The following is a 24,448-nucleotide window of genomic DNA, read 5'->3' as shown; positions in this document are numbered from 1 at the left end:
GGTCGTACAGGGAAGTTTGGTGACGATATTATGTCAGCTTAAGGGTCAGGTGGACTGTTCTTGTGTTGTAAAGATGAATCAGCACTACATAGCGCCGAAGCTGTCTTCAGTATAGCGCATTTCTCCTCCGTTGATTGGAGACACGGAAAAGAGGATGAGCTTTCAGGCAATCGGTAATAACAGGCATTTTAAACGTTGCACGAACTCTCCAACTGCCACAGGTTGAGACTCGAGTTGTTTACATGTGACGTAGACCAATACGTCACTGAGGTCTACAGCCAATTCGTATTACGGCCATCTACTGGACTGGGGTGGAACCTTGCAAGTGTCTTCCAATTTCTTAGGGGACAATCTCCACTTTGCACTCCACTCACGGAGGGCACTTCCCTATCGAGGGACCTCACTGGAGGGTTCTCAGGGCCAAGTGAGAGGAATGGGATTGGGCCTTAATCCTAAAACGATCGCTCTACCTCCTGAGCTACTGCCGCCCCAAAGTGAAGTTAAGACACTAGAGGATGAGATCACAAAAACCTGAAAACTTGAGAATAAGGGCTGATGGGAATGACTCAATGAACTTCGATACTTTACACAGATTTTAAATTTTAAGAAAAGAAAAACACAAATAAAATCATGACATTTTTTTAGTCAAATCTAAACATATGAAGGTGTTGAATTACAGTGGATCGCATTGGATTAAAAGTCAATCTTCAGAGGATATCGAGTCACACATTCACAATAGAAATACGCTTACATGTGATACAAACAGGGTTGGGTAGGGTTACTTTAATTTGATTACTTTCAATGACTTTTGAATTACTCCAATACAAATATGCTCATAAAAGACAAAAGAAACTAAATATGGATCAAATGATGACTCACAACACGTGGTAAGCTTTCTCTCCCGGCTTTGATCTCTTTGATCTCCGGCAAAATGAACATCAAATGCGACAGAAACTAAATGAAAAGAAATCCAAACAGCTTTTTGCCGTTCCATGTGTTCCGTTACTCCCCAAGCCTGCACAAAATGGAGTCATTTTATTCATATTGAGTTTCTTTTGTCTTTTATGAGCATATTTGGTATTGGAGTCATCCAAAAGTCATTGAAAGTAATCCAGTTCAAGTAACCCTACCCAACCCTGGATACAAAATAATGAAAATCCCATAAAAGTCATGCTTTGATTACAGATATAAAAGATATCCACTCTCTAGCAAAAAGTAGGAATTCACAAAACTCAGATCACAGACATGAAACAATCGTAAGATCGTACCAAAGTAAAACATATCGGCATTCAAAAACACGAAACGAAATTAAGAAAAAAACAATTCAACAGTCAGTCAATGTTACTTTTATAGAGCAAGTGCAGGGAAATAAATGGAATCGTTCAATTCCGAGGAAAAAAATATGGAATCGGTGTCACGATTACTGATGCGAGGCACCTGAATCTGCTCCTTTGTGTTTTTTCCAATGTAAACTATGAGCTTGTTTCAAGCAGAGTGATGACTGCTGTTCTCACCGGCACACTTGGGACCCTTCGCTTTAACCTGACAGGAAAATGTTTGACCGCAAACCGAACCAGAAAAAAGAATCCCATCAAGCGTGGATTTTTGTGTGTCTTTTTAGGTTTCCTTTACGGTTGAATTTTTGACCACAAACTGAGCAGGCAAAAGGTTTTTCACCAGTGTGAGTTCTTGTGTGGCTTTCTAAACTTTCTTTTTGGTTAATTTTTTTATGACAAACTGAACAGGCAAAAGGTTTTTCTCCTGTATGGGTTCTCGTGTGGCTTTTCAAATGTCCTCTTTGGCCGAATTTTTTACCACAAACGGTGCATGCAAAATGTTGTTCACCAGTGTGGGTTCCTACGTGGCTTTTCAAATGTCCTTTCTGACCTAATCTTTGACCACAAACTGAGCACGGAAAAGGTTTTTCACCAGTGTGGGTTCTTGTGTGGATTTTTAAGTTAGATTTGTGGGTGAATTCGTGACCACAAACTGAACAGAAAAAAGGTTTCTCACCAGTGTGCGTCATAGCGTGGTTTTTCAAACTTACTTTGTGGCTGAATATTTGACCGCAAACTTTGCAGGCAAACGGCTTCTTACCAGTGTGAGTTCTTGCGTGGGTTTTCAAACTTACTCTGTGGCTAAATTTCTGACCACAAACCGAGCAGGCAAAAGGTTTCTCACCGGTGTGGCTTCTTGCGTGGCTTTTCAAACTTGCTTTGATGTAGAATTTTTTACCGCAAGCTGAGCAGGAAAAAGGTTTCTCGCCAGTGTGAGTTCTTGTGTGGATTTTCAAGGTACCTTTACGAGTAAATTTCTGACCACACACTGAGCAGATAAAGGGTTTTTCACCAGTGTGTACAATCATATGGCGTTTCAGAGCATCCTTGCGCCTAAAGTTTTCCCACACTGCAAACATTTGTGATACGCGTTATCAGCTTCCGACTGTTTGTCGCCATCATTGTGTGCAGAGTCGGACGTGTCCTCATCTGTGGTCTCGGAGCTTCTGCTAGGAGACACCTTTTCCTTGTTCTCTTCATGTTGACCTTCGGAGGATAAACGGACCCCAGTCACTCCAATCTCTCTCAAATCTTCCTCCTCTTTAAGGTCAAAATACTCAAAATCGTTCTCCTCCTTTTTAACGAGATCAATCTCCAAAATGTCCTCCTCCTTTTTAACGTAAATTGTCTCTAAAAACTCATCTTCCTCCTTTTTAACGCGATCGGGCTCCAAATCGACTTTCTCCTTTTTGACGTCTTCAGACTCAGAATCCTCTTTTTTGATGGCAGGCAACTTTGTCTCTTGTTGCCAAGGAAGAAGATTCTCTTCGCTGACGTCTGCAGGACACAAGACACACATGAACGTGTCAAATCTCTATTCAACCCAAAAAATGTATTTTTTTTTACAGCAAAATAATTGGTGCCTTCCAGAATTCCTGCCAAAAAAGTAATAATACATAATAAATAATTACCGAACGCCACAGGAACATGGCATTTTTTAATTTTATCTTTTGCCTAAAAGCCTTTTATTCCAAGTTTATTGAAAGGCTGCTGTGCAATTTTCCACGTTCAAAAATCTCTTATCGCTAATGATTACGTCAAACCGGGATTACAATTTGTTGATTTAAAATAAATTGTCTTGAAATATCCTGATTGTATATGGAAAATCTTTCCCTTCCACGATTCTTCTTAGCTGATATTTACAATATTGAGAAAAAGGTCTTCCTATCTTTTCTTGCTCTCTAATATTCAAACATCATTTCTCACCAAACAAATACTGTACATGGAACAACCGGGAAGTATCTTTTCAACATCAATTCTTCTCGTTTACCCTTCGGTTTCATTAAAATGCAAGTTTGAATATTATTATGATCAAGAAAGTGGGCGGAGCTACAACTCAATTTTTGCCTCACAAAAGAGTTTTAAAACATTTTTACGCAGTATCATTTTGTTTTTTTTATAAAACATTTCATTGTGACTGCATACTGAGCATTGCAACAGTTTTCTGACATGGAATCTTTAAAAAACGATATGCAAAGCGCAAACGTCTTTGTATGCGTTTTTTTGTGAGCCAGTCTCACAGCAAATTGTTTTTTTCCCTTTAAATCAGGCGTGTCAAACTCATTTCAACTCGGGGGCCACACGATAGAACAAACATTCTGTCTGGGGCCGGACTTGTAGATTAAAGAGAAAGAAAAAGAGGGATGAAAATAAGAGAAAGAGGGAGGGAAATTTTAAGACTGCTCATTTTGCAATATTGATATTGAAATCACGGATGATATGTTCTTCTCGTGTCCAATTCTACAAGAGTGAAATCATTTTCATCCACCAAAAAATATTAAAGATCTTGTGTAACCGCGGTGTACGTGTCCCACCAAAGATCCACATTCACGCTGGACTGGATGATGAGGTTTTTATTATTACAGTTTCTGCAAATGGATGAGTCACAACATTAGCTTTTCTGCTGGCTTTGATCTCTTTGATCTCAGTAGCAGTTCTCACTGAAGACTGCCCAACAAAGCATATCAAAGAGCTTTCTTTTCAATTGACATAAAATACATTTTAGAATATCACAATACATTTTGACATCCATTTCAAGAAGATACTTTTAACAAGAGATCGTATAGTGGATTTTTAACGTTTACGATGAATTCAATATATTTTTCTTTAGTCTGAATTTAACCAACATCATCCTTTTGAATATATATGAGAAAATAGAAATAATAACAATAATGAGTATAAAAGCGGGTACAATTTACCTGCAAATGAATGAGTCACATCATTAGCTTTTCTGCTGGCTTTGATCTCTTTGATCTCTACAAGGGGAATTAACATTTTAGTAAAACAGAAACAAAACAAAAATAAATCTACGAAGCTTGACAATATCAATCACATTACTGTGCATGTTGAGAGATTTGTCAGCTGGGGTTATGATGTTTAAAATTAACTTCTTTTGTGGAGCACCAAAAGATGATATCTTACCATTGCAGTTCTCTCTGTAGACTGCCAACAAAGCCCGCCTCCCGGTCACATGTCAGAAGCCAAAACCAAACCCCACCCCATACCAGCAGGTGGCACTGTTGGACTCATCATTGCAGAACACTTACCAAAAACTATACACATATTTCAGGAGGAATTTCAATAAAACAAAAGTTATTATTACACCCGTTACATATACGAGGAAAAACACGCAGAGAAGACGACACGCGTATTGACCAGTTATGAGCACCTGTTAGAGAGAGAGAGAGAGAGAGAGAGAGAGAGAGAGAGAGAGAGGGGGGGGAGCATTTCGAAGGGAGCCGGCTTATTAACTCCTTTCGTTCTTCAACAACACAGCAGAGTGGAACTGTGAGATGGTATGATGCTAGGGGGCGATAGAGCACCAAAGAGATAGATGCCATCCGAGAAGAAGAGAAGAACCACACGTCACTGTTGCTATTGTCTGCGCCTTCGTGGTGTTTCGTTCCAGTCGTGTGCACAATTAAACTTCATCTAACTGCATTTAACTCTGTCAAGAGTTTTAAAGGTGGTTAAAATGTGCGAGAGATGGAAAGGAAATTTGAAAGAGGAGCTTCAGGAAGAGACCGAGCGAATAGATCGACGGCTAAACCGAGTTAGCATTAGCAAGGAGCTACGAATTTTGTTGAACAGAGCAGGTTGGTCACTTTTATTTCCATAACATTTTTATTTTCCCTAAATCTCAACATATTTTCCGATATAAGAACAACCCTTTTTTTTGCACGGTCGTGCCAAGTGGAAACTCACAAAGTTCAGATTCAGATCTACTTTATTGTCATTCTTGTACACGTGTATACAGAATGAAACGTCGATACATCTGACCCGCAAAGTTTCCTTGAATGTACAGATATAAATCAAATGTTGTATTGAGTTGGAGTATTGAAGTACTAATAATATACTAAACAATTATAGCTATGTATAGTATTATACAGTTGTGCAAAGAGTGCAAGAGGAGCAGCTAACCAGGTGTGCAAAATGGGCAGTCAGGTAAACAAGTCACTATACAATAACAATAACACTGAAGTATGATAGTGCAGAGGAGAACAGATGTGCAAAGGAGTGGCTAGGTATAAGAGAATTGCCAGTAGTGCAAAAAACCCCAAAACAAACAGATGTACAGATTACAGCTGTGTAGGCTTACTATTTGTGTGATTGACCATTTAACAGTCTAATGGCCAGGGGAACAAAGCTGTTGCAGAACCTGGTGGTCCTTCACTGCACTCTGTAGTACCTCTTCCCAGAGGCTAGCAGAGTGATCAGTCCATGGTGGGGGTGAGAGGGGTCCCTAATGATGTTCTTGGCTCGGGATAGGCAGCCCTTCTGGCCAATGTCCTGAATGAAGGGGAGAGAAGTCCCGATGATTTTCTCTGCTGTCCTCATCACCCTCCTCACACTACTCCAGTCGGAGGCACTGCAGCATTAAGTTAACTTAAGTTAAGTTACGGGGAGAAGTCTCATTTAGCCCTACAAACTCATTTGGTTTCAACCTTGTCTCACAAAGGCCAATAAGGTTAATATTGTGTTCACTAATATGGGTATTGACAAGTAAAGCTTTGGAAGCTAGTGATCTTATATTCAGAAGGCCAAGCTTCAGCGCTGTGGACCGAGCTGAACCCTTTACCGAGTTTTGAACCTTAGTGGTGATAACCTCCACAAGATAATGCTCCCAGTCCAGGATTTTGTGCAGAGGCAGATGTGGCCCGAATTCCATACCACAGGAATATTGTTGACAGGTGGGGTAACAGGATGACTAACGGTAGAAAGTAATGTTATTCTTCTCCCTCCTCACCAAGGGATAATCAGAGGTAAGAAGCACAGAAGAAGATGCTATAGAAGAGTACAGATCATGGTGTGTAGTGCAGGAAATGGAACGCTCTAAACTACATAAACTATGTGAATTGCATGAATTTACCATAGTGCTAGTTAGCTCTAGCAATACAGATTCTACACCCGTGGTTACAGGCTCACTAATCACCTGTGACCTGGCCTGCACTAGTGTACCCTGTCATGGAAGGCTTTAACAGTACTCTATATTTTTAGAAAGAGTGAGAGCATCTTCCTAGTTAAGGTGAAGGCCGTCTCTCTTTAGCAGGTCAGGTCGGCCCCAGAAAGCTGGCCAGTTATCCACCTACCTAAATCACTGCTGACTACAAAAACTTGCCAGCCACCGGTTGAGCGACACTCGTCTGCTAAACCTCTCATAATTGCCTCTCGCTGGCAAGGGGGTAGAGACCATTACTTGATGCCGACTCATCTTTCTGGCGAGATTACAGGTCCTAGCAATATTTTTATTTGTAATCTCATATTGCCTCATTTTAGCATTTAGAGTTGACGTGAATGACTATATCAGTGTAGCTAGCCCTGTCCTGGTGTCTAGGTTTGCTCCCTCAAATTAGCCTCAATGTCGGGTGCACTGGCTCCAGAAACACTCATCACCGTAGCTGAGTTGCTGAGCTAAATGTTACGTGTGATGGAGTAACCTATCACTTGGGTGCGGGAGCCAGGAGACTGGGGAGGGGTGGGACTAGCTAGGGGGCTGAATTTATTATGTGTCTGGATTGGCTCACCGCGGTTAGCAAGCCTTTTAGGGCTAATCCTAACCGGACTAGCAGTTTCACTACAACCCACGCTAGCACTGGTGTCCGCGGCACCTAACATTTTCCTTTTCAACTGCTCTAGCTCATGGACAGGTCCCTCTAGACACCTTTCCCATAATTAGGGTCTGTTCATGCTAGTTTTTTCAAAGCACCGAGTTACATTAAACTTGCGTCTTCCTTGACACATATATTCGACGTGTCTCACTCTTACCCTTTTACTGCATGGGCGCCCCCTGGCGTTCGCTAAAAGAATGCACAAATTTGCCGCATCGTTGCATAAGTTGCAAAGTTGAAAGGCTGGGGGGAAAAGTAGCAGCTTATGGTCCGAATTTTACGGTATGTAACATTGTGCATTGTCCATCACTGACGGAAGAATTGGAATCAGTCCTTCAAAGCTGAGCACTTTGTGTTCCTAAATGCCAATATTCAGTAGAGACTAATGATATTTACGTTTTTATTATACACATTTTAATTGATATGTTTGCATGTTTTTCAGAGGTTCTGTGTTGTTTCTGTCTCCATTGGTTAGATTTATTAAATGAATGCAGTCTATATTATTTATTTATACATTTTGTCATTTATCTGTTTCAGTATTATGTCGTAGATTCTAAATGATGCGAAACCTATGTGTGTCTTGTGTCCCACAGATGTCAGTGAAGAATTCCTGTCTCCAGAGTTTCCTGACATTAAAAAGGAGGAGGAGGATGTGGAGCGTTTTTGTGTTAAAGAGGAGGGACTTTCCACAGAGTTGCCGGTGACTGAGACCATTTTAACTCCTGGGAGTCAAGTAAAACATGAAGAGAACTGGCAGGAGCCTCCAAGCAGAAGCTCCCGTCAACAGGTGAAAACTGATGATAAGGACACGTCCGACTCTGCAGACACTGATAGCGCCAAACAGTCAGAAGGTGATAAAACGTGTTCTCAGTGTGGGAAAACATTTCAATTCAAGTCTCGATTGAAGTTGCATATGACAACCCACACAGGGGAAAAGCCTTTTTCCTGCTCAGTTTGCGGTCAAAGATTCAGCCAAAAGGGCGCCCTAGAAGACCACACAAGAACCCACACTGGCGAGAAGCCCTTCTTCTGCTCAGTTTGCGGTAAAATATTCAGGTTCAAAGCAAATTTGAAAAACCACGCTACAACCCACACTGGTGAGAATCCTATCTCCTGCTTGATTTGTGGTGCAACATTCAGCCGAAAGGCAAACTTAAAAACACACACAAGAACCCACACTGGTGAGAAGCCTTTTGCCTGCAAAGTTTGCGGTCAAAAATTCAGCCGAAAGAATGTCTTAGAAGACCACACCAGAATCCACACGGGTGAGAAGCCCTTCTCCTGCTCATTTTGCGGTGAATCATTCAGCCGAAGGGAAAACTTAAAAAGACACACAATATTCCACACTGGTGAGAAGTCTTTATCCTGTTCAATTTGTGGTGAATCATTCAGGAAACGATACTTAAAAATACATACAAGAACCCACACTGGTGAGAAACCTTTCTCCTGCTCAGTGTGCGGTCAAAGATTCAACCAAAGACAAAGCTTAAAAACACACACAAGAACCCACACTGGTGAGAAGCCCTTCCCCTGCTCAGCGTGCGGTGAAAGATTCAGCCATAGACAAAGCTTAAAAATACACACAATAACCCACACTAGTGAAAAGCTTTTCTCCTGCTCCTTTTGTGCTAAATCATTCAGCCAGAAAGCAAACTTAAAATCACACACAAGAACCCACACTGGTGAGAAGCCATTTTCCTGCTCAATTTGTGGCCTAAAATTCAGCCGCAAAGAATGCTTAAAAATACACATAAGAATCCACACTGGTGAGGAGCCTTTTGCTTGCTCAATTTGCGGTAAAAAATTCAGGAAAAAGGAAAATTTGAAAAACCACGCTACAACCCACACTGGCGAAAAGCCCTTCTCCTGCTCCTTTTGTGCTAAATCATTCAGCTATAGACAAAGCTTAAAAATACACACAAGAACCCACACTGGTGAGAACCCTTTTTCTTGCTCAGCTTTTGGTCTTAGCTACTCAAGTCAAGCCAAAGCTCAGGATCACACGTGTGCCTGAGAAAATGGCATCTCTGCTTGATATATCATTTCTTGCATTTACATTTCAAACTCTACCCCTGAATGTACAGATGTCCTATCAACTCAAAAACATATCTCTCCATACACACACATTATATATATATATATATATATACATACATATATATATATATATATATTTATATTTATATGTGTGTGTATGTATGTGCATGTTTATTTAAAAAAAACTGATTTATCATTTGCAATTTTGATGTGATTTTCAATTGTTAAAGAAAAAGCGCATGTTCTATGCTAGTTCTTGTTCTAGTGACAAGCAAATCATGAGTTTACGACTGTAACGAAATAATCACTATAGATCTCCAAATAAAAATTGAATTGCAGTTGAAAAGAAACGCTCTTTATTTGTCTTTACCCAAGTGTACCAATATTGGAAGGCTTCTCCTTTCAGAGTAACAAAGCGATTTAGAGAGCGACTGGCTCAGCAAGGTCTCGGCGTTGATTAAAATACAAGAGTCACGAATGTTTCCTATGAGTTGTCGCTCCTGGTCATCTGTTTCTCAGTCAAATCCAAGACGTGACAACAGTCCACGTAATGCACTCTGTTAATCACCACTTCTTTGGGCTCTGTTGACTTTCCTTAGAGTCCAATTCAATTGATTAATTTCTTTTTAATTTTAAGAGCTTTTAAAGATACTAGCAGTTGTGACACTGCCCACCCTGGCTAATAGGCTGGTGTAAGCTGTGAGTCTATCAAAATTGTGCTTGAAAACTTTGCCATGCCTCTATGGTCACTTGCCACCTGCCATAGCACCCTGAGAACGCTCGAGCTCGGAAGTTAAGCAGTGTCGGGCCTGGTTAGTGCTGGGGTGGGAGACCCCTTGGGAATACCAGATGCTATAAATGGGTCATTTGGCGCACGCTCTGCTGCGACAGCACTGACTGTATCCCCCTGGTACAGTCGGTGAAAATGAATTTCTCTGATGGGACCAAATAAATTTATTATTATTAAAAGTTGCTTCTGATTGGCTGGCGCTGTTAAAGCCTGAACTGTGACGATCTTGGTTGTCCACACTATCACTCAAATAACACTCTACAGTGGGATCTCGGTTAATGGGGACCAAAACCACCCGCGATAAGTGAAAATCTGCGAAGTAACGGCACACCTTAAAAAAACATTTTTTTTTTTTTATTCTATTATTATTATTATTTTTTAGACCTGCGAAGCTCTGAACCCGCGAACGTGGAACCACAATGTAGCGACGCCCCTTCAAAAATGCTTTAAAATATTTAGGTTTTTTTTTCAATTATTTTATTTTATTATTATTATTTTTTAGGCCTGCGAAGCTCTAAATCCTTGAACGTCAAAGCGCGAAGTAGCGAGGTCCCACTGTACACTAAAAAAAACCCGGCAGTGTCTTGTGATTACACAATCGCACTATGTCACATTACAATATCGATTTCATTTAATCATGCAGCCCTAATTTGTGTGTGTAATACACATATATATATATATATATGTATATGTATGTATAAATATGTACCGTATTTTCCGCACTATAAGGCGCACATAAAATCTGATTTTTTTTATTTTTTTAAAGCTGACTATGCGCCTTATAATCCGGTGCGCCTTATATATGGATCAATATTGAATTACAAGGTCTCGCAACTTACGGTAAGTAGCCACTGACTCAATTTTTCGCGTAGAAGAAGTGCGCTGTGCATGCTGGGAAATATTAAACAACAATTCTCTTTTATTAGTGCGTTTGTATAAAGAAATGAAATGATCTGAAATGATCTGCATTTATATAGCACTTTTCAAGTCAATGACTTCCCAAAGCGCTTTCCATTGTGCTTCACATTTCCCAATAGCGGCCGTGATCTGTGCAGCCATGTAAGGCGCTAACCTGCTTATTGGGGGTAATTGGGGGTTCAATGTCTTACCCAAGGACACTTCGACATGTAACACGGACAAGCCGGGATTCGAACTGGGATCCCTTAATCCTAAAACGATCGCTCTACCTCCTGAGCTACTGCCGCCCCAAAGCTCGAGTCACATCAGACTAAAGGTATTTCCCCTGTATATTTATTCATAATGTTAAGCAATATATGCATGTCTATTACACATAAGTAGTATGTACTATTTTAATGTTTGTATCTTGGGTGGTGGGCGTTTGGGGCAAATTACCATGGGCTTCTATTCCCTGCTATACGGCCTGAAATGGCTCCTATTAAGAGACACGCTTACAAAGCAGAGTTTAAACTCAAGGCGATCAGTCACGCAGTAGAACACGGGAATGGAGCAGCAGCGAGAGAGTTCAACATTAATGAATCGAACACGAGAGTGGCTCGAGCCGGCAGAATTAAGAGTCCCCCTAGGAACTCGCTAACTTAACAATGGTTCCATGGGTGAATTATGTAAAACCCACTACAACGTTTTACATTTTACAGTTATTATGTTATTGCTTTACTGTTATTGTTTTGCACTTGTTGTTTTTGCACATTACGAGTGTCACTATATTGCGATTGCACTAACGTTTAATTTACCATAACAGTATCAGATGTTTTTTTGCGTGTTGACTAAATGGAGGAAAAGTAAAATGTTATGCCTTGCTGTTGTTCAAAGATGTTAAAGATGTGTCACCAAAATGCTTTACCTCAGAAAAAATAATAAAACAGCTGTTTATTTATTTTGGGAGTGAATGAAGATTGTGGAAAGCTTGTTCGTTATCTATTAATAATGTTTGACTGACCTATCTGACTGTTTTGTTGACATTCCCTTTAGCGCAGCACCATCTAACGGTTGCATAACGTAACTACATCCTCTACTGTAGCCAAGTCACGTTAAGTCACATTTATTTATGACGCCCTTAATCACAAAAATGTCTCGAAGGACTGCACAGGATTACAATTACAAAATTGCACAATTACCTGATCTTAAACCAGCATGCACTTATAGCGCCTTATAATGCGGTGCGCCTTATGTATGGAAAAAGTTTAAAAATATATAATTCATTGAAGGTGCGCCTTATAACACGGTGCGCCTTATAGTGTGGAAAATACTGTATTTATGAATATGTTGCAGTTTTTCGCTGTAGATGAATCTAAATATTTGCTAACAGTAACTACTACAATATCCATTTATTATTTTCATCTATTGATTTCTCTTCTGGAGTATTTTCTGAATATCTTTTATTCATAGTTATCCAGACCTTCTTATTTTTCTCTTTTAAGTCTTTATTACGTGTTCATCTCGGAGTGTCACGTCTAATCTCTTTGTAAATTTTCCCTATGTTTGTATCAATGACAATAAAAACATTTTTATTTGTGGATGCATGTATCATGTTATTTGTTGAGTTGACAAAATTAAAATCACTTTTTCCAAGATTCATTTGAAATCTGAATGTGACTGAATGAACCCACAAGATGGATACACGCCTGATAACCAGATGCCTAGCTTAGCTCTTTAGTTAGCCAGCTTAACACCTAAATCCAACGATGTAATGTAAAATATCGGAATAAACCGCAATTCTAACTATGTCAAACTGTATTTTGAGAAATAAACTGTTACGTGATAGCGCCCTAGTGAAGTCATTTATTAATGTAACACCAGGTTTCAAAATAATATGTCGTGAAAAAGAAAGGGCAAATACAGTGCTTTAACAATATTTACAAAGCAAGAAAATAAAACCAGTTCAATTGAGCGTTCTTTTTTTAACTGTTTTAACCGAGTCATACTTAAGACTTAAACATTGGTGTATTTCATGGAGCGCCTTTTGGTGTGAATGTTGTTTGGAACAAGACATTTTCTAACAACTGATGAGGACATTTCAAGCAATCGTTGAGAGCGCCATCTAGTGGACACATTTCAGAATACTTTTCCCTTCTCACTTTGATTTGCGACCCGAATGGTGATGGGAATGTTTTCTCTTTCTAGAGAAGCGGATGTTTCGGCTCGGCTCACTAAAACGGCCCCCATCGGATTTCAAATATATTCGAAATAAATGTGAAATATGATGCCCCAAATTAAATCATTTTGAAAATGTTTATGGTAATATGCTATCATAGACTGTATTGTTTCAATTTAAGTGAACTTTTGCCACATTTAATCTTTTACATAGATTATACGAAGAAAAACAGAGTAAACGACACTCGTATTGACCAGTTAAGAGAGAGAGAGCGAGAGAAATGGAGAGAGAGAGAGAGAGCATTTCGAAGGGAGCCGGCTTATTAACTCCTTTCGTTCTTCAACAACTCGGTAGAGTGGAACTGTCAGATGGTATGGTGCTAGGGGGCGATAGAGCACCAAAGAGATAGATACCAACTAAAGAAGAAGAGAAGAACTACAGGTCCCTGCCGCCATTGTCTGCCCCTTCGTGGTGTTTCGCTCCAATAGTGTGCACAATTAAACTTCATCTAACTGCATTTAACTCTGTACAAGAGTTTTAAAGGTGGCTAAAATGTGCGAGGGATGGAAAGGAAATTTGAAAGAGGAGCTTCAGGAAGAGAACGAGCGAGAAGATCGACGGCTAAACCAAGTTAGCATTAGCAAGGAGCTACGAGTTGTGTTGAACAGAGCAGGTTGGTCATTTTTATTTCCATAACATTTTTATTTTCCTATTTCGACCCCTCACGTCTATTGCACGAAAAATGTTGGATTTGTATTCCATATTTATGATGCAGCTGCTTCAAGGGATTAATCCATTGGGTCGGCGTTAACACCAAATATACGCTCGTGTTGACAAATTAGAAATTATTCTTGTAGTTTAATTGAACCTAACACTAAAATATGAGTGTTGAAGTCGTTTTAGTTCGGTTTAGTTTTACTTCTTTTTGTATGAAGACACCTATAATGACGGCGAAGTAGTTTACTCCCTCGTGATCGTCGGTGTATACCGGATGGTAGCCATCATTGACAAATTTGCGTTATTCCTTACAGATTTTCTTGTACGTCGTACACATCTTCAAATGCACAATAAACGTACTTTGTAAAGGCATAAACTGTCACAGACCAGAAACAGACACAGGACCCAATAGCGCTCTATGACATGCGTGTCAGCAGTGGCACGTAAGCGCACGGCAAAATAATGATAATTGATTGTAAATGCGCATTCTTACCTAAAATTTAGACATTTTCAGTTGCGTGCCGTGTTGTATAGAGGCTTTACGGTAGCGCCCCTCTCCCTCTGCTCCGTGTTTGAGTGTGTGTCTGCGCAGCACCGAGAAGGAGAGATTTGTATTTTAACCCCGCCACAGAAACACCGGCGCGCAATAAATGAACGAACCACGACCCCTCCTGCAGCGAAAAATTATTCTTTTCAGCCCGAGTGGACAGATAACTGGGGATTTGTGCAAAAAATGACCGCACTGTTTATGCATTGTGTTTCAAGAGTGCACACAAAAGGAGTTTTAATATTATGAGGTGCCTTAACCCCTTGACATTGTGGTGGGCTGCAGAATATTTGATAAACAAACATGTGTCTGTACGATGTCACCAGTCACTGAAATACGGCATAGTAGTGGAAAGCTTAAACTCTTGAGATTTAAAATATGATGACCATTTCTAAATACACTCACCAGAGAAACATAAGTCTGAAACTAAATACCTGAAAACTATAAAGCCTTCATAACTCACCATTACTTCCCGCCGAGCCGCTGCCTTTCCAGCAGCTCCCCTTCTTATCGCGCACTTTTTGTGATTTATTGTTTTATTGTCTGCTTCTATCTTCGGTGTTTTCTTCCCGTGTGACAACTACATTTTGGATTACTTTCTATCCTATGGACATGGGTTTTAGCGCACAAAAATGCGTTTATTCGAGGAATCGACTCCTTGCCCTGAAGAATTCTCGTGCCGGCGTGATGAGGGGGCCTATGGTGGAAGAAGAGCCGGAGCTAGCTAAGCGGCTAGCAGCGTTATATGTCTTCGGTACCGTCCGTAATCATGGTAAATGCGAACTCACTACCAAATAAGACCAACGAGCTGGCTGTGCTGGTGAAAAACATCGAAGCGCACAGGGAGTGCAGTTTGCTGTGTTTTACGGAAACGTGGCTCACGTTTAGCATCCCGGACGCTAACGTGTAGCCACCCGGAGCTATCCGGGGCTATCCAGCTTCAGCGCCGTTATACAGAGAAACGAAAGCCTGCGGGAATCGGAGAGGAGGTGGACTCGCTAATACGATGTGGTGTATCCCTGGGCACAAAGATTTCCATCTGCTGCAGGGACGTCCAACTTTTGGACTAGCGTGTGACGTCATCCACTCTGCTACAAGCACCCCTCGGGCATCATGTTCATCTGTTAATAAACATCAGGGTAGACTGCTGGAATTGTAAATTTCCCTACGGCGATAAATCATGTATCTGTCTATCTTGGCCGTCTTCACCTTCTTTGAATTTCGCGAAAATGGCTTAGTTTCATTCGGGCAATTCATAGAATCCAACCGTGTAAAATATTTATTCCAAGCCACACGATCATGCTTACAGATTGAAAATAATCCACATGAAACATTTATGCTTCGCTGGACGTTGCTTGTTGTGATTCGTTTGTTTCGACACATTATTTTCGTTTACAAGTCAACAGACTCGTAAAATGATTCTCAATATGGCCGCCAGCATTCCCCTTTCGATTGACACCCTTCCCATGATTAAGGTCTGTTCATGCTAGTTTTTTCATGCCCAAAGCACCAAGTTACATTCAACTTGCGTCTTCCTTGACACATACATTCGACGTGTCTCACTCTTACCCTTTACTGGATGGGCGCCCCCTGGCGGTTGCTAAAAAATGCAGAGACCGATGATATTTATGTTTTTGTTATACACATTTTAATTATTTTAAGAGGTTTTGTGTTGTTTCTGTCTCCATTGGATAGAATTATTCCATAAAGGCAGTCTATTTTATATATTTATACATTTTGCCATTTATGTGTTTTGGTATTATGTCATATATTTTAAATGATACAAAACCTATGTGTGTCTTGTGTCCCACAGATGTCAGTGAAGAATTCCTGTCTCCTGTCCGGCAGGAACCAGAGTTTCCTGATATTAAAAAGGAGGAGGAGGATGTGGAGCCTGTTTGTGTTAAAGAGGATGGACTTTTCACAGAGTTGCCGGTGACTGAGACTATTTTAACTCCTGGGAGTCAAGTAAAACATGAAGAGAACTGGCAGGAGCCTCCAAGCAGAAGCTCCCGTCAACACGTGAAAACTGATAATGAGGACACGTCCGACACTAATGGCGACGAACAGTCAGAAGGTGATAAAACATGTTCTCAGTGTGGGAAAACATTTCAATTCAAGAATCGTTTGAAGTTGCATATGAGAACCCACACTGGTGAGAAGCCTTTTTCCTGCTCAGTTTGCGGTCGAAGATTCAGCATTCAAGGAAACTTGAAAAAACACTCAACAATCCACACGGGTGAGAAGCCTTTTTCCTGCTCAGTTTGCGGTCGAAGATTCAGCCATAAAGGAAGCTTAAAAAGACACACAAGAATCCATACTGATGAGAAGCCTTTTTCTTGTTCAATTTGTGATGAGAAATTCAGCCCAAAAAAACACTTAAAAAGACACACAAGAATCCATACTGATGAGAAGCCTTTTTCTTGTTCAATTTGTGATAAGAAATTCAGCCGAAAAGAAAACTTAAAGAGACACACAATAATCCATACTGATGAGAAGCCTTTTTCTTGTTCAATTTGTGATGAGAAATTCAGCCAAAAAGAACACTTAAAAAGACACACAAGAATCCATACTAATGAGAAGCCGTTTTCTTGTTCAATCTGTGGTCTAAAATTCAACCAGAAATCAAACCTAAACTCACACACAAGAACCCACACGGACGAGAAACCCTTTTCCTGCAAACTTTGCGGTCAAAAATTCAGCCGGAAAACAAGTTTGAAATACCACGCTACATCGCACACTGGTGAAAAGCCTTTTTCCTGTTCAATTTGTGGTCTAAAATTCAGCCAGAAATCAAACCTAAACTCACACACAAGAATCCATACTGGCGAGAAGCCCTTCTCCTGCTCAGTTTGTGGTCAAAAATTCAGCCAAAAAGTAAGTTTGAAATACCACGTTACATCGCACACTGGTGAAAAGCCTTTTTCCTGCTCAATTTGTGGTCAAAAATTCAGCCAAAAAGTAAGTTTGAAATACCACGCTACATCGCACACTGGTGAAAAGCCTTTTTCCTGTTCAATTTGTGGTCTAAAATTCAGCCAGAAATCATACCTAAACTCACACACAAGAATCCATACTGGCGAGAAGCCCTTCTCCTGCTCAGTTTGTGGTCAAAAATTCAGCCAAAAAGTAAGTTTGAAATACCACGTTACATCGCACACTGGTGAAAAGCCTTTTTCCTGCTCAGTTTGCGGTCAAAAGTTCAACCAGAAAGTAAGTTTGAATTACCACGCTACAACCCACACTGGTGAAAAGCCTTTTTCCTGTTCAATTTGTGGTCTAAAATTCAGCCAGAAATCAAACCTTAACTCACACACAAGAATCCATACTGGCGAGAAGCCCTTCTCCTGCTCCTTTTGTGCTAAATCATTCAGCCAGAAAGCAAACTTAAAATCACACACAAGAACCCACACTGGTGGGAAGCCTTTTTCCTGCTCAATTTGTGGTCTAAAATTCAGCCGCAATGAAGGCTTAAAAATACACATAAGAATCCACACTGGTGAGGAGCCTTTTTCTTGCTCAATTTGCGGTAAAAAATTCAGGAAAAAGGAAAATTTGAAAAACCACGCTAAGACCCACACTGGCGAAAAGCCCTTCTCCTGCTCCTTTTGTGCTAAATCATTCAGCCAGAAGGCAGACTTAAAAAGACACACAAGAACCCACACTGGTTAGAACCCTTTTTCTTGCTCAGGTTTTGGTCTTAGCTACTCACGTTAAGCCAAAGCTCAGGATCACACGTGTGCTGGAGAAAATGGCATCGGTCACTCTATTTGATACATCTTTTCTTTTATTTACATTTCAAACTCTACCCCTGAATGTACAGATTTGTGTACTCTTCATGTCTTATCAACTCAAAAACATACCTCTCCATACACACACATTATATATCTAATATATATATATATATATATATATATATATAATGTGTGTGTGAGTGTGTGTATGTGCATGTTTATTTTAAAAAAAACAGTTTGATTTATCATTTGCAATTTTGATGTGATTTTTAAAAAAAAGCGCATGTTTTATGCTAGTTCTTGTTCTAGTGACAAGCAAAACATGAGTTTACGTTTATAACAAAATAATAACTATAGATCTACAAATTAAAACAGATTTGCAGTTGAAAAAAATGCTCTCTATTGTCTTTACACAGGTGTACCAATATTGGAGGGCTTCTCCTTTCAGCAAATTCTCCACGTTGATTAAAATACAAGAGTCACGAATGTTTCCTATGAGTTGTAGCTCCTGGTCATCCGTTTCTCAGTCAAATCCAAGACGTGACAATAGTCCACGTAATGCACTCTGTTAATCACCACTTCTTTGGGCTCTGCTGACTTTCCTTAGAGTCCAATTCAATTGATGAATTTCTTTTTAATTTTAAGAGCTTTTAAAGATACTAGCAGTTGTGTGCCTGCCCACCCTGGCTAATAGGCTGGTGTAAGCTGTGAGTCTATCAAAATTGTGCATACATTGCTTGAAAACTTTGCCATGCCTCTATGGTCACTTGCCACCTGCCATAGCACCCTGAGAACGCTCGAGCTCGGAAGTTAAGCAGTGTCGGGCCTGGTTAGTTCTGGGGTGGGAGACCCCTTGGGAATACCAGATGCTATAAATCGGTCATTTGGCGCACGCTCTGCTGCGACAGCAATGACTGTATCCTCCTGGTACAGTCAGTGAAAATGAATTTCTCTGATGGGACCAAATACATTTATTATCATTAAAAATTGCTTCTGATTGGCTGGCGCTGTTAAAACCTGAACTGTGACGATCTTGGTTGTCCACACACTTCAGTCAAATAACAGACTAGACTATAAACCCATTTAAAAAAACGGCAGTGTCTTGTGATTACACAATCGCACTATGTCACATCGCAATATCTTATTAAATTTCATTTAATCATGCAGCCCCCATTTGTGTGTGTGTGTGTGTGTGTAATATACATATGTCTAAATATGTAGTTTTTTCGCTGTAGATGAAACTAAATAATGTTGACTATTTTAATTCAACTTCACGATTGTGTCTCACTAAAAAACAGGTTTTCTGCTTTTTAGCTATAAGTTTGAAGCCTGAAATGTGGCAAAATGACAAAACGTTGTATGGGGCCCAAAACCTTCGCTGGACACTGTACTTTTAAATATTTTGTAACAGTAACTACTACAATATCCATTTATTTCTTTTCAACTATTGATTTCTGAAGTACTTTCTGAATATCTTTTATTCATACCTAGTTATCCAGACCTTCTCATTTTTCTTTTTTTTATTCTTCATTACGTGTTTATCTCGGAGTGTCACGTCTAATCTCTTTGTAAATGTTCCCTATGTTTGTATCAATGACAATAAAAACATTTTTATTTGTGGACGCATGTATCATGTTATTTGTTGAGTTGACAAAATTGAGATGACCTTTTCCAAGATTCGTTTGAAATCTGAATGTGACTGAATGAACCAGACATGGGGACTTGAGACTTAGTGACTTGGACTCGAGTCGACTCGAGTCGCTGTTTTTATGACTTGTGACTTGACTTGGACTTGGCAATCTAAGACTCGGGACTTGACTTGTGACTTGACTTGCCCAAGAAAAAAATACTTGGGACTTACTTGGGACTTGAAGGTGAAGACTTGAGACTTACTTGAGACTTGCACATGTGTGACTTGGTCCCATGTCTGGAATGAACCCACAAGATGTATACACTTGGATACATGCCTGATAACCAAATGCCTAGCTTAGCTCTTTAGTTAGCCAGCTTAACACCTAAATCCAAACTTTAATTTTCATGGAGTGCATCAGCTGATGGGTTACAATGATGTCATGTAAAATATCGGAATAAACCGCAATTCTAACTATGTCAAACTGGATTTCGAGTAAGGACTGGAATTGCATTGAAGAAATTACTGTCTGGTGAACAGAAATATATACTAAAGGTCATGCTTCTGCTAGCAAAGAAAATGATCACAGTGTCCTGGCTGAAACCACAATCCCCTGACCTAAAACAATGGAGAGACAATTGAAAAGAACTGTACATTCTGGAAAAAAATCACTGCAAAACCTCTACTGAAACTCGATCAATTCCAGAAAAGATGGAAGCCTATCACCCAAATTTTACTTGATGTCTAAACACCTCCCCACATTTTTTTTTTAATTGTAGTGATTGTATTGCATGAAATAAACCACCAAGGTGTTACTCAACATAAAGACGTTTATTGAATAGTAATGCAGAGAAGCACAGGATGCAAATGTGGGTCTGTCTTCCAGAGCCTGAAACATGGCTTTTGGGCAATTTATTCCATATGAACTGTGGACAATTCTGTGTACGGTGGACCTGGGAACCCTGAAGACCCGAGACACCACACGGTAGGACAGACCGTGGGCCAGCCAATACACGTAGATCAGGACCTCCGGCCACGGTCCTGTTCCCTCTTTAGCAGCTCCTGCAGGGCTCACATGACCTTCTTGCTGAAAAACATTAAAGACCCCTAATATATGTCATAAAATAGCACTAAGATACTAATAAGTAGATTGCCATTTCTGTCTACACAAACATAAGGTATTATGTGAACGTGCGTTGTACGTTAACCCTTACTGTATTTGACCGAACGGGTCATTTTTTAATGAGTGGACGTACCTTGTGTTGGAATTTTTTGTTAAATCAACACAAACTTCAATGAATCATCTGACTCCAATTTGTGACCTTTCCCAATCACCATTCATCCAAACAATTTGCGCGCTCTTTTTTGCATAGAAAGTTCTCAGAAGCCGGCATTTCACTCACGGGTGGATTGATTTCTAACACACAAATCACTACATCTCTGCACGCTTCTCCTTCCAAAAACCGACTCTTCTTCTTCTTCCGAGTTGCTCAGTAAAGAATCTCCTCCGCCCCTTCGCTGACTCCCGTTGGTCTCTTGTCCCGGAAGAATGGCGCGTCGACTCCTCCGCGTCGGCCCCCAGACAGCTGGTCACCTCCCTGTGCCTGAGAAAACTTTGGCACAAAACACAAAGAGTCTAACAGACAAACCCAAATTCAAACTTCCATATTCCTTTACTTGTAAAGAGGAATCAGTGCTACATGGCGCCGAAGCAGTCTTCAATATCGCGCATTTCTCCTCCGTTGATTGGAGACACGGAAAAGGTGATGAGCTTCTAGGCAATCGGTAATAACAGGCATTTTTAACGTTGCACGGACTCTCCAACTGCCACAGGTTGAGACTCGAGTTGTTTACATGTGACGTAGACCAATACGTCACTGAGGTCTACAGCCAATTAATATTACCGCCATCTCCTGGACAGGGGTGGAACCTTGCAAGTCCCGTCCAATTTCTTGGGCAACGATGTTCACTTGCACTACTCTCATCGAGGGGACTTCCCTGTGGAGGGAGCTCACCGGAGAGTTCTCAGGGCCAAGTGAGGGGAATGGGATTGGGCCCAAGGCCAAACATTACCCCGTACCAGCAGGTGGCACTGTTGGACTCATCATCGCAGGACACTTACTAAAAACTATACAACATATTTCAGCAGGAACTTAGATAAAACAAAAGTTATTATTATACCCGTTACATATATATAGGGTAGGGTTTGGTTTTGGCTTCTACATGTGACCGGGGAGGCGGGGTTTGTTGGCAGTCTACAGAGAGAGCTGCTAATGGTAAGACACATCTTTTGGTGCTCCTCAAAAGAAGTTAATTTTAAACATTATAACACCAGCTGACAAATCTCTCAACATGCACAGTAATGTGATTGGTATTGTCAAGCTGTTTGGATTTATTTTCCTTTTGTTTCCGTTTTACTGAAATGTTAATTCCCCTTGTAGAGATCAAAGCCAGCAGAAAAGCTAATGTTGTGACTCATTTCATCTGCAGGTAAAATTAAATTATGTTTATTTCATTGTAAACGTAGAAAAAACCACTATACAATCTCTTGTTAAAAGTATCTTGTTAAAATGGATGTAAAAATGTAGTGTGATATTCTAAAATGTATTTTATGTAAATTGAAAAGAAAGCTCTTTGATATGCTTTGGGCAGTCTACAGAAAGAGCTGCCAACGAGATCAAAGCCAGCAGAAAAGCTAATGTTGTGACTCATTTCATCTGCGGAAACTAATAAAAAAAACCTCATCATCCAGTCCAGCGTGAATGTGGATCTTTGGTGGGACAGGTACAATGCGGCTATATATATTATATATATATATATTTTTTTTTTTTAATAAAGTATTTTTGGAAAATGTATCTTCTCTATTTTTGGGGTGTCTTTGTGTTATGGTAATTGATTTTGGTTCTGGTCTCTTTAAGTTAATGGACTGATTTCACCAGTCCAAAAGAGTGAATCAAGTTATTTACTATTCTATACACCGTTTTTTCTTAAATGAGTCAAAATGGGGATCTATTTAGCCATAGCCCCACATAGAGGTATAGATAGATACTTTATTCATCCGCTTTGGGAAATTGACATTTCCAGCAGCATCCCTGAGCTGAGAACAGTACAATAATAAAGCCAAAAGAATACAATATACAAATACCCAGTGTGACGTGCAAATGCCCACTGTAGCGTGTTATATAGAGTAACTAAATAGTGCTTCACAGAATACATATTGCAGTAAGATTCGGTAATATCCAATGTAGGTGGTGTGGTTTAATGTGGGCCTTTACTCTGCCGGGTGGAGTTCAAGAGCCTCATGGCACGAGGAAGAAAAGATCTCTTCAGTCTGTCCGTAGTACAAGACAGTGACAGCAGTCTGTCGCTGAAACTGCTCTTCTGTCTGGAGATAATGCTGTGTAGTGGATGCGATGGATTGTCCACGATCGACCTCAGCTTTTTCAGTGCTCGTCTCTCAGCTACTGTTGTCAGGCTGTCCGGCTCTTTGCCCACAACAGAGCTCGCTTTCCTAGCCAGTTTATTGAGACGAGAGGTATCCTTCTTCTTGACGCTGCCTCCCCGACACGCTGTCGCATAGAAGAGGGCGCTTGCCACTACTGTCTCGTAGAATATGGGTAACATTGTTGTACCTACATTCCCAACGAAAACAAATCCATAATTGATGCTATGTACACAATGAAAAACCTAAGGGATTCTTTGTCTACAGGGGGCGGCAGTAGCTCAGGAGGTAGAGCGATCGTTTTAGGATTAAGGGATCCCAGTTCGAATCCCGGCTTGTCCACGTTACATGTCGAAGTGTCCTTGGGTAAGACACTGAACCCCCAATACGCAGGTTAGCGCCTTACGTGGCTGCACAGATCACGGCCGCTATTGGGAAATGTGAAGCACGATGTAAAGCGCTTTGGGAAGTCATTGACTTGAAAAGCGCTATAGAAATGCAGATCATTTCATTTTCATTTCATTTACAGAGAAAGGTGTAGCTCCAGGATGGCTAGATTGGTTGTTTTCCGGGAACAGTTGAAAGTCCCGTTTCCGGTCATCGCGATCACCCTAATCTTCCTCCTATTGAATGGCACGTGTTCCTGTTGTACGGTGCCTCTCACAGAATGTATCATTACAACCTCATCTCCACGAAGATGAAGACTTTGATAAATCGCTTGATCTTTTGATGTTCCCTTTTAGTGTCTCTTAGTCTTCCTGTCTTTGTTTGAAGGGGGGTGGTCTTTTGCCTTTTTCTCAACATACCAGTACTTTCATCTCATGTTCTACACCGTTTATCCTCGGTAGGGTCGCGGGGGTGCTGGAGCCCATCCCAGCAATCATCGGGCATTGGGCAGGGGACACCCTGAACTGCTTGCCAGCCAATCACAGGGCACACGGGGACAGACAACTCACTCGCTCATTCACACCTAGGGACAATTTGGAACGGACAATTCACCTGAAATGTATGTTTTTGGAATGTGGGAGGAAACCCACGCAAGCACGGGGAGAACATACAAACTCCGAACAGGAGCGCCGCCGTGCTGCCCAGTACTTTTCCATGTTTTCTTATTTCAATAAAACACAAAGGCAGATTGGGAAAAAGCCAGGAGCGTGACCAGCGAGACGAGAGCGAGTAAATGATCTGTTCCTCCCGCGCTTCTTCTCCAGCTGCAGTTGTTAAAAAAAAAACAAAAGTCTGACTGAATTTCCTTCTAGAGTTACCTCATTTTCATAGCTCTTCCACAAACCAGTGGTCTCTTTAGACCCAAC

At 40.6% G+C, this 24,448-nt stretch overlaps 2 protein-coding genes and 3 pseudogenes across 6 annotated transcripts in view; 2 read left to right on the top strand and 3 right to left on the bottom strand.

The window, feature by feature from the left end:
• Positions 1–9,245, top strand: part of LOC148376977 (uncharacterized) — a 141,748-nt gene extending 132,503 nt beyond the window's left edge. The window contains exons 2-4 of one of the 2 annotated variants that reach the window (XM_088351510.1): positions 5,023–5,152; positions 7,759–8,016; positions 8,095–9,245. In XM_088351510.1, the coding sequence (XP_088207636.1) occupies positions 5,032–5,152; positions 7,759–8,016; positions 8,095–9,179 (1,464 nt within the window). In that variant the 5' untranslated portion in view covers positions 5,023–5,031 and the 3' untranslated portion in view covers positions 9,180–9,245. Of the gene's footprint in view, positions 1–5,022; positions 5,153–7,758 lie in introns of both variants that reach the window. The other variant, XM_088351501.1, reaches the window with a different exon arrangement.
• The window catches only part of LOC148376976 (uncharacterized), a 96,715-nt gene that overhangs the window by 61,795 nt on the left and 10,472 nt on the right, over positions 1–24,448 (bottom strand). The gene's annotated exons all lie outside the window — the stretch shown is intronic.
• On the bottom strand, positions 1,106–2,856 carry LOC148376979 (uncharacterized; annotated as a pseudogene).
• LOC148376978 (uncharacterized) lies at positions 6,532–7,172 on the bottom strand (annotated as a pseudogene).
• The window catches only part of LOC148376968 (uncharacterized), an 80,338-nt pseudogene continuing 69,390 nt past the window's right edge, over positions 13,501–24,448 (top strand). Inside the window, exon 1 of the transcript XR_015852463.1 lies at positions 13,501–13,738. The product of XR_015852463.1 is annotated as an uncharacterized LOC148376968 (transcript). The remainder of the gene's footprint in view (positions 13,739–24,448) is intronic.

Source organism: Urocampus carinirostris, chromosome 1, assembly GCF_059441175.1.
Source record: "Urocampus carinirostris isolate Australia breed hairy pipefish chromosome 1, RoL_Ucar_1.0, whole genome shotgun sequence".
Lineage (NCBI taxonomy): Eukaryota > Metazoa > Chordata > Actinopteri > Syngnathiformes > Syngnathidae > Urocampus > Urocampus carinirostris.
Note: the sequence above shows the minus strand (reverse complement) of the source record. Positions and strands in the feature narration are given on the sequence as shown.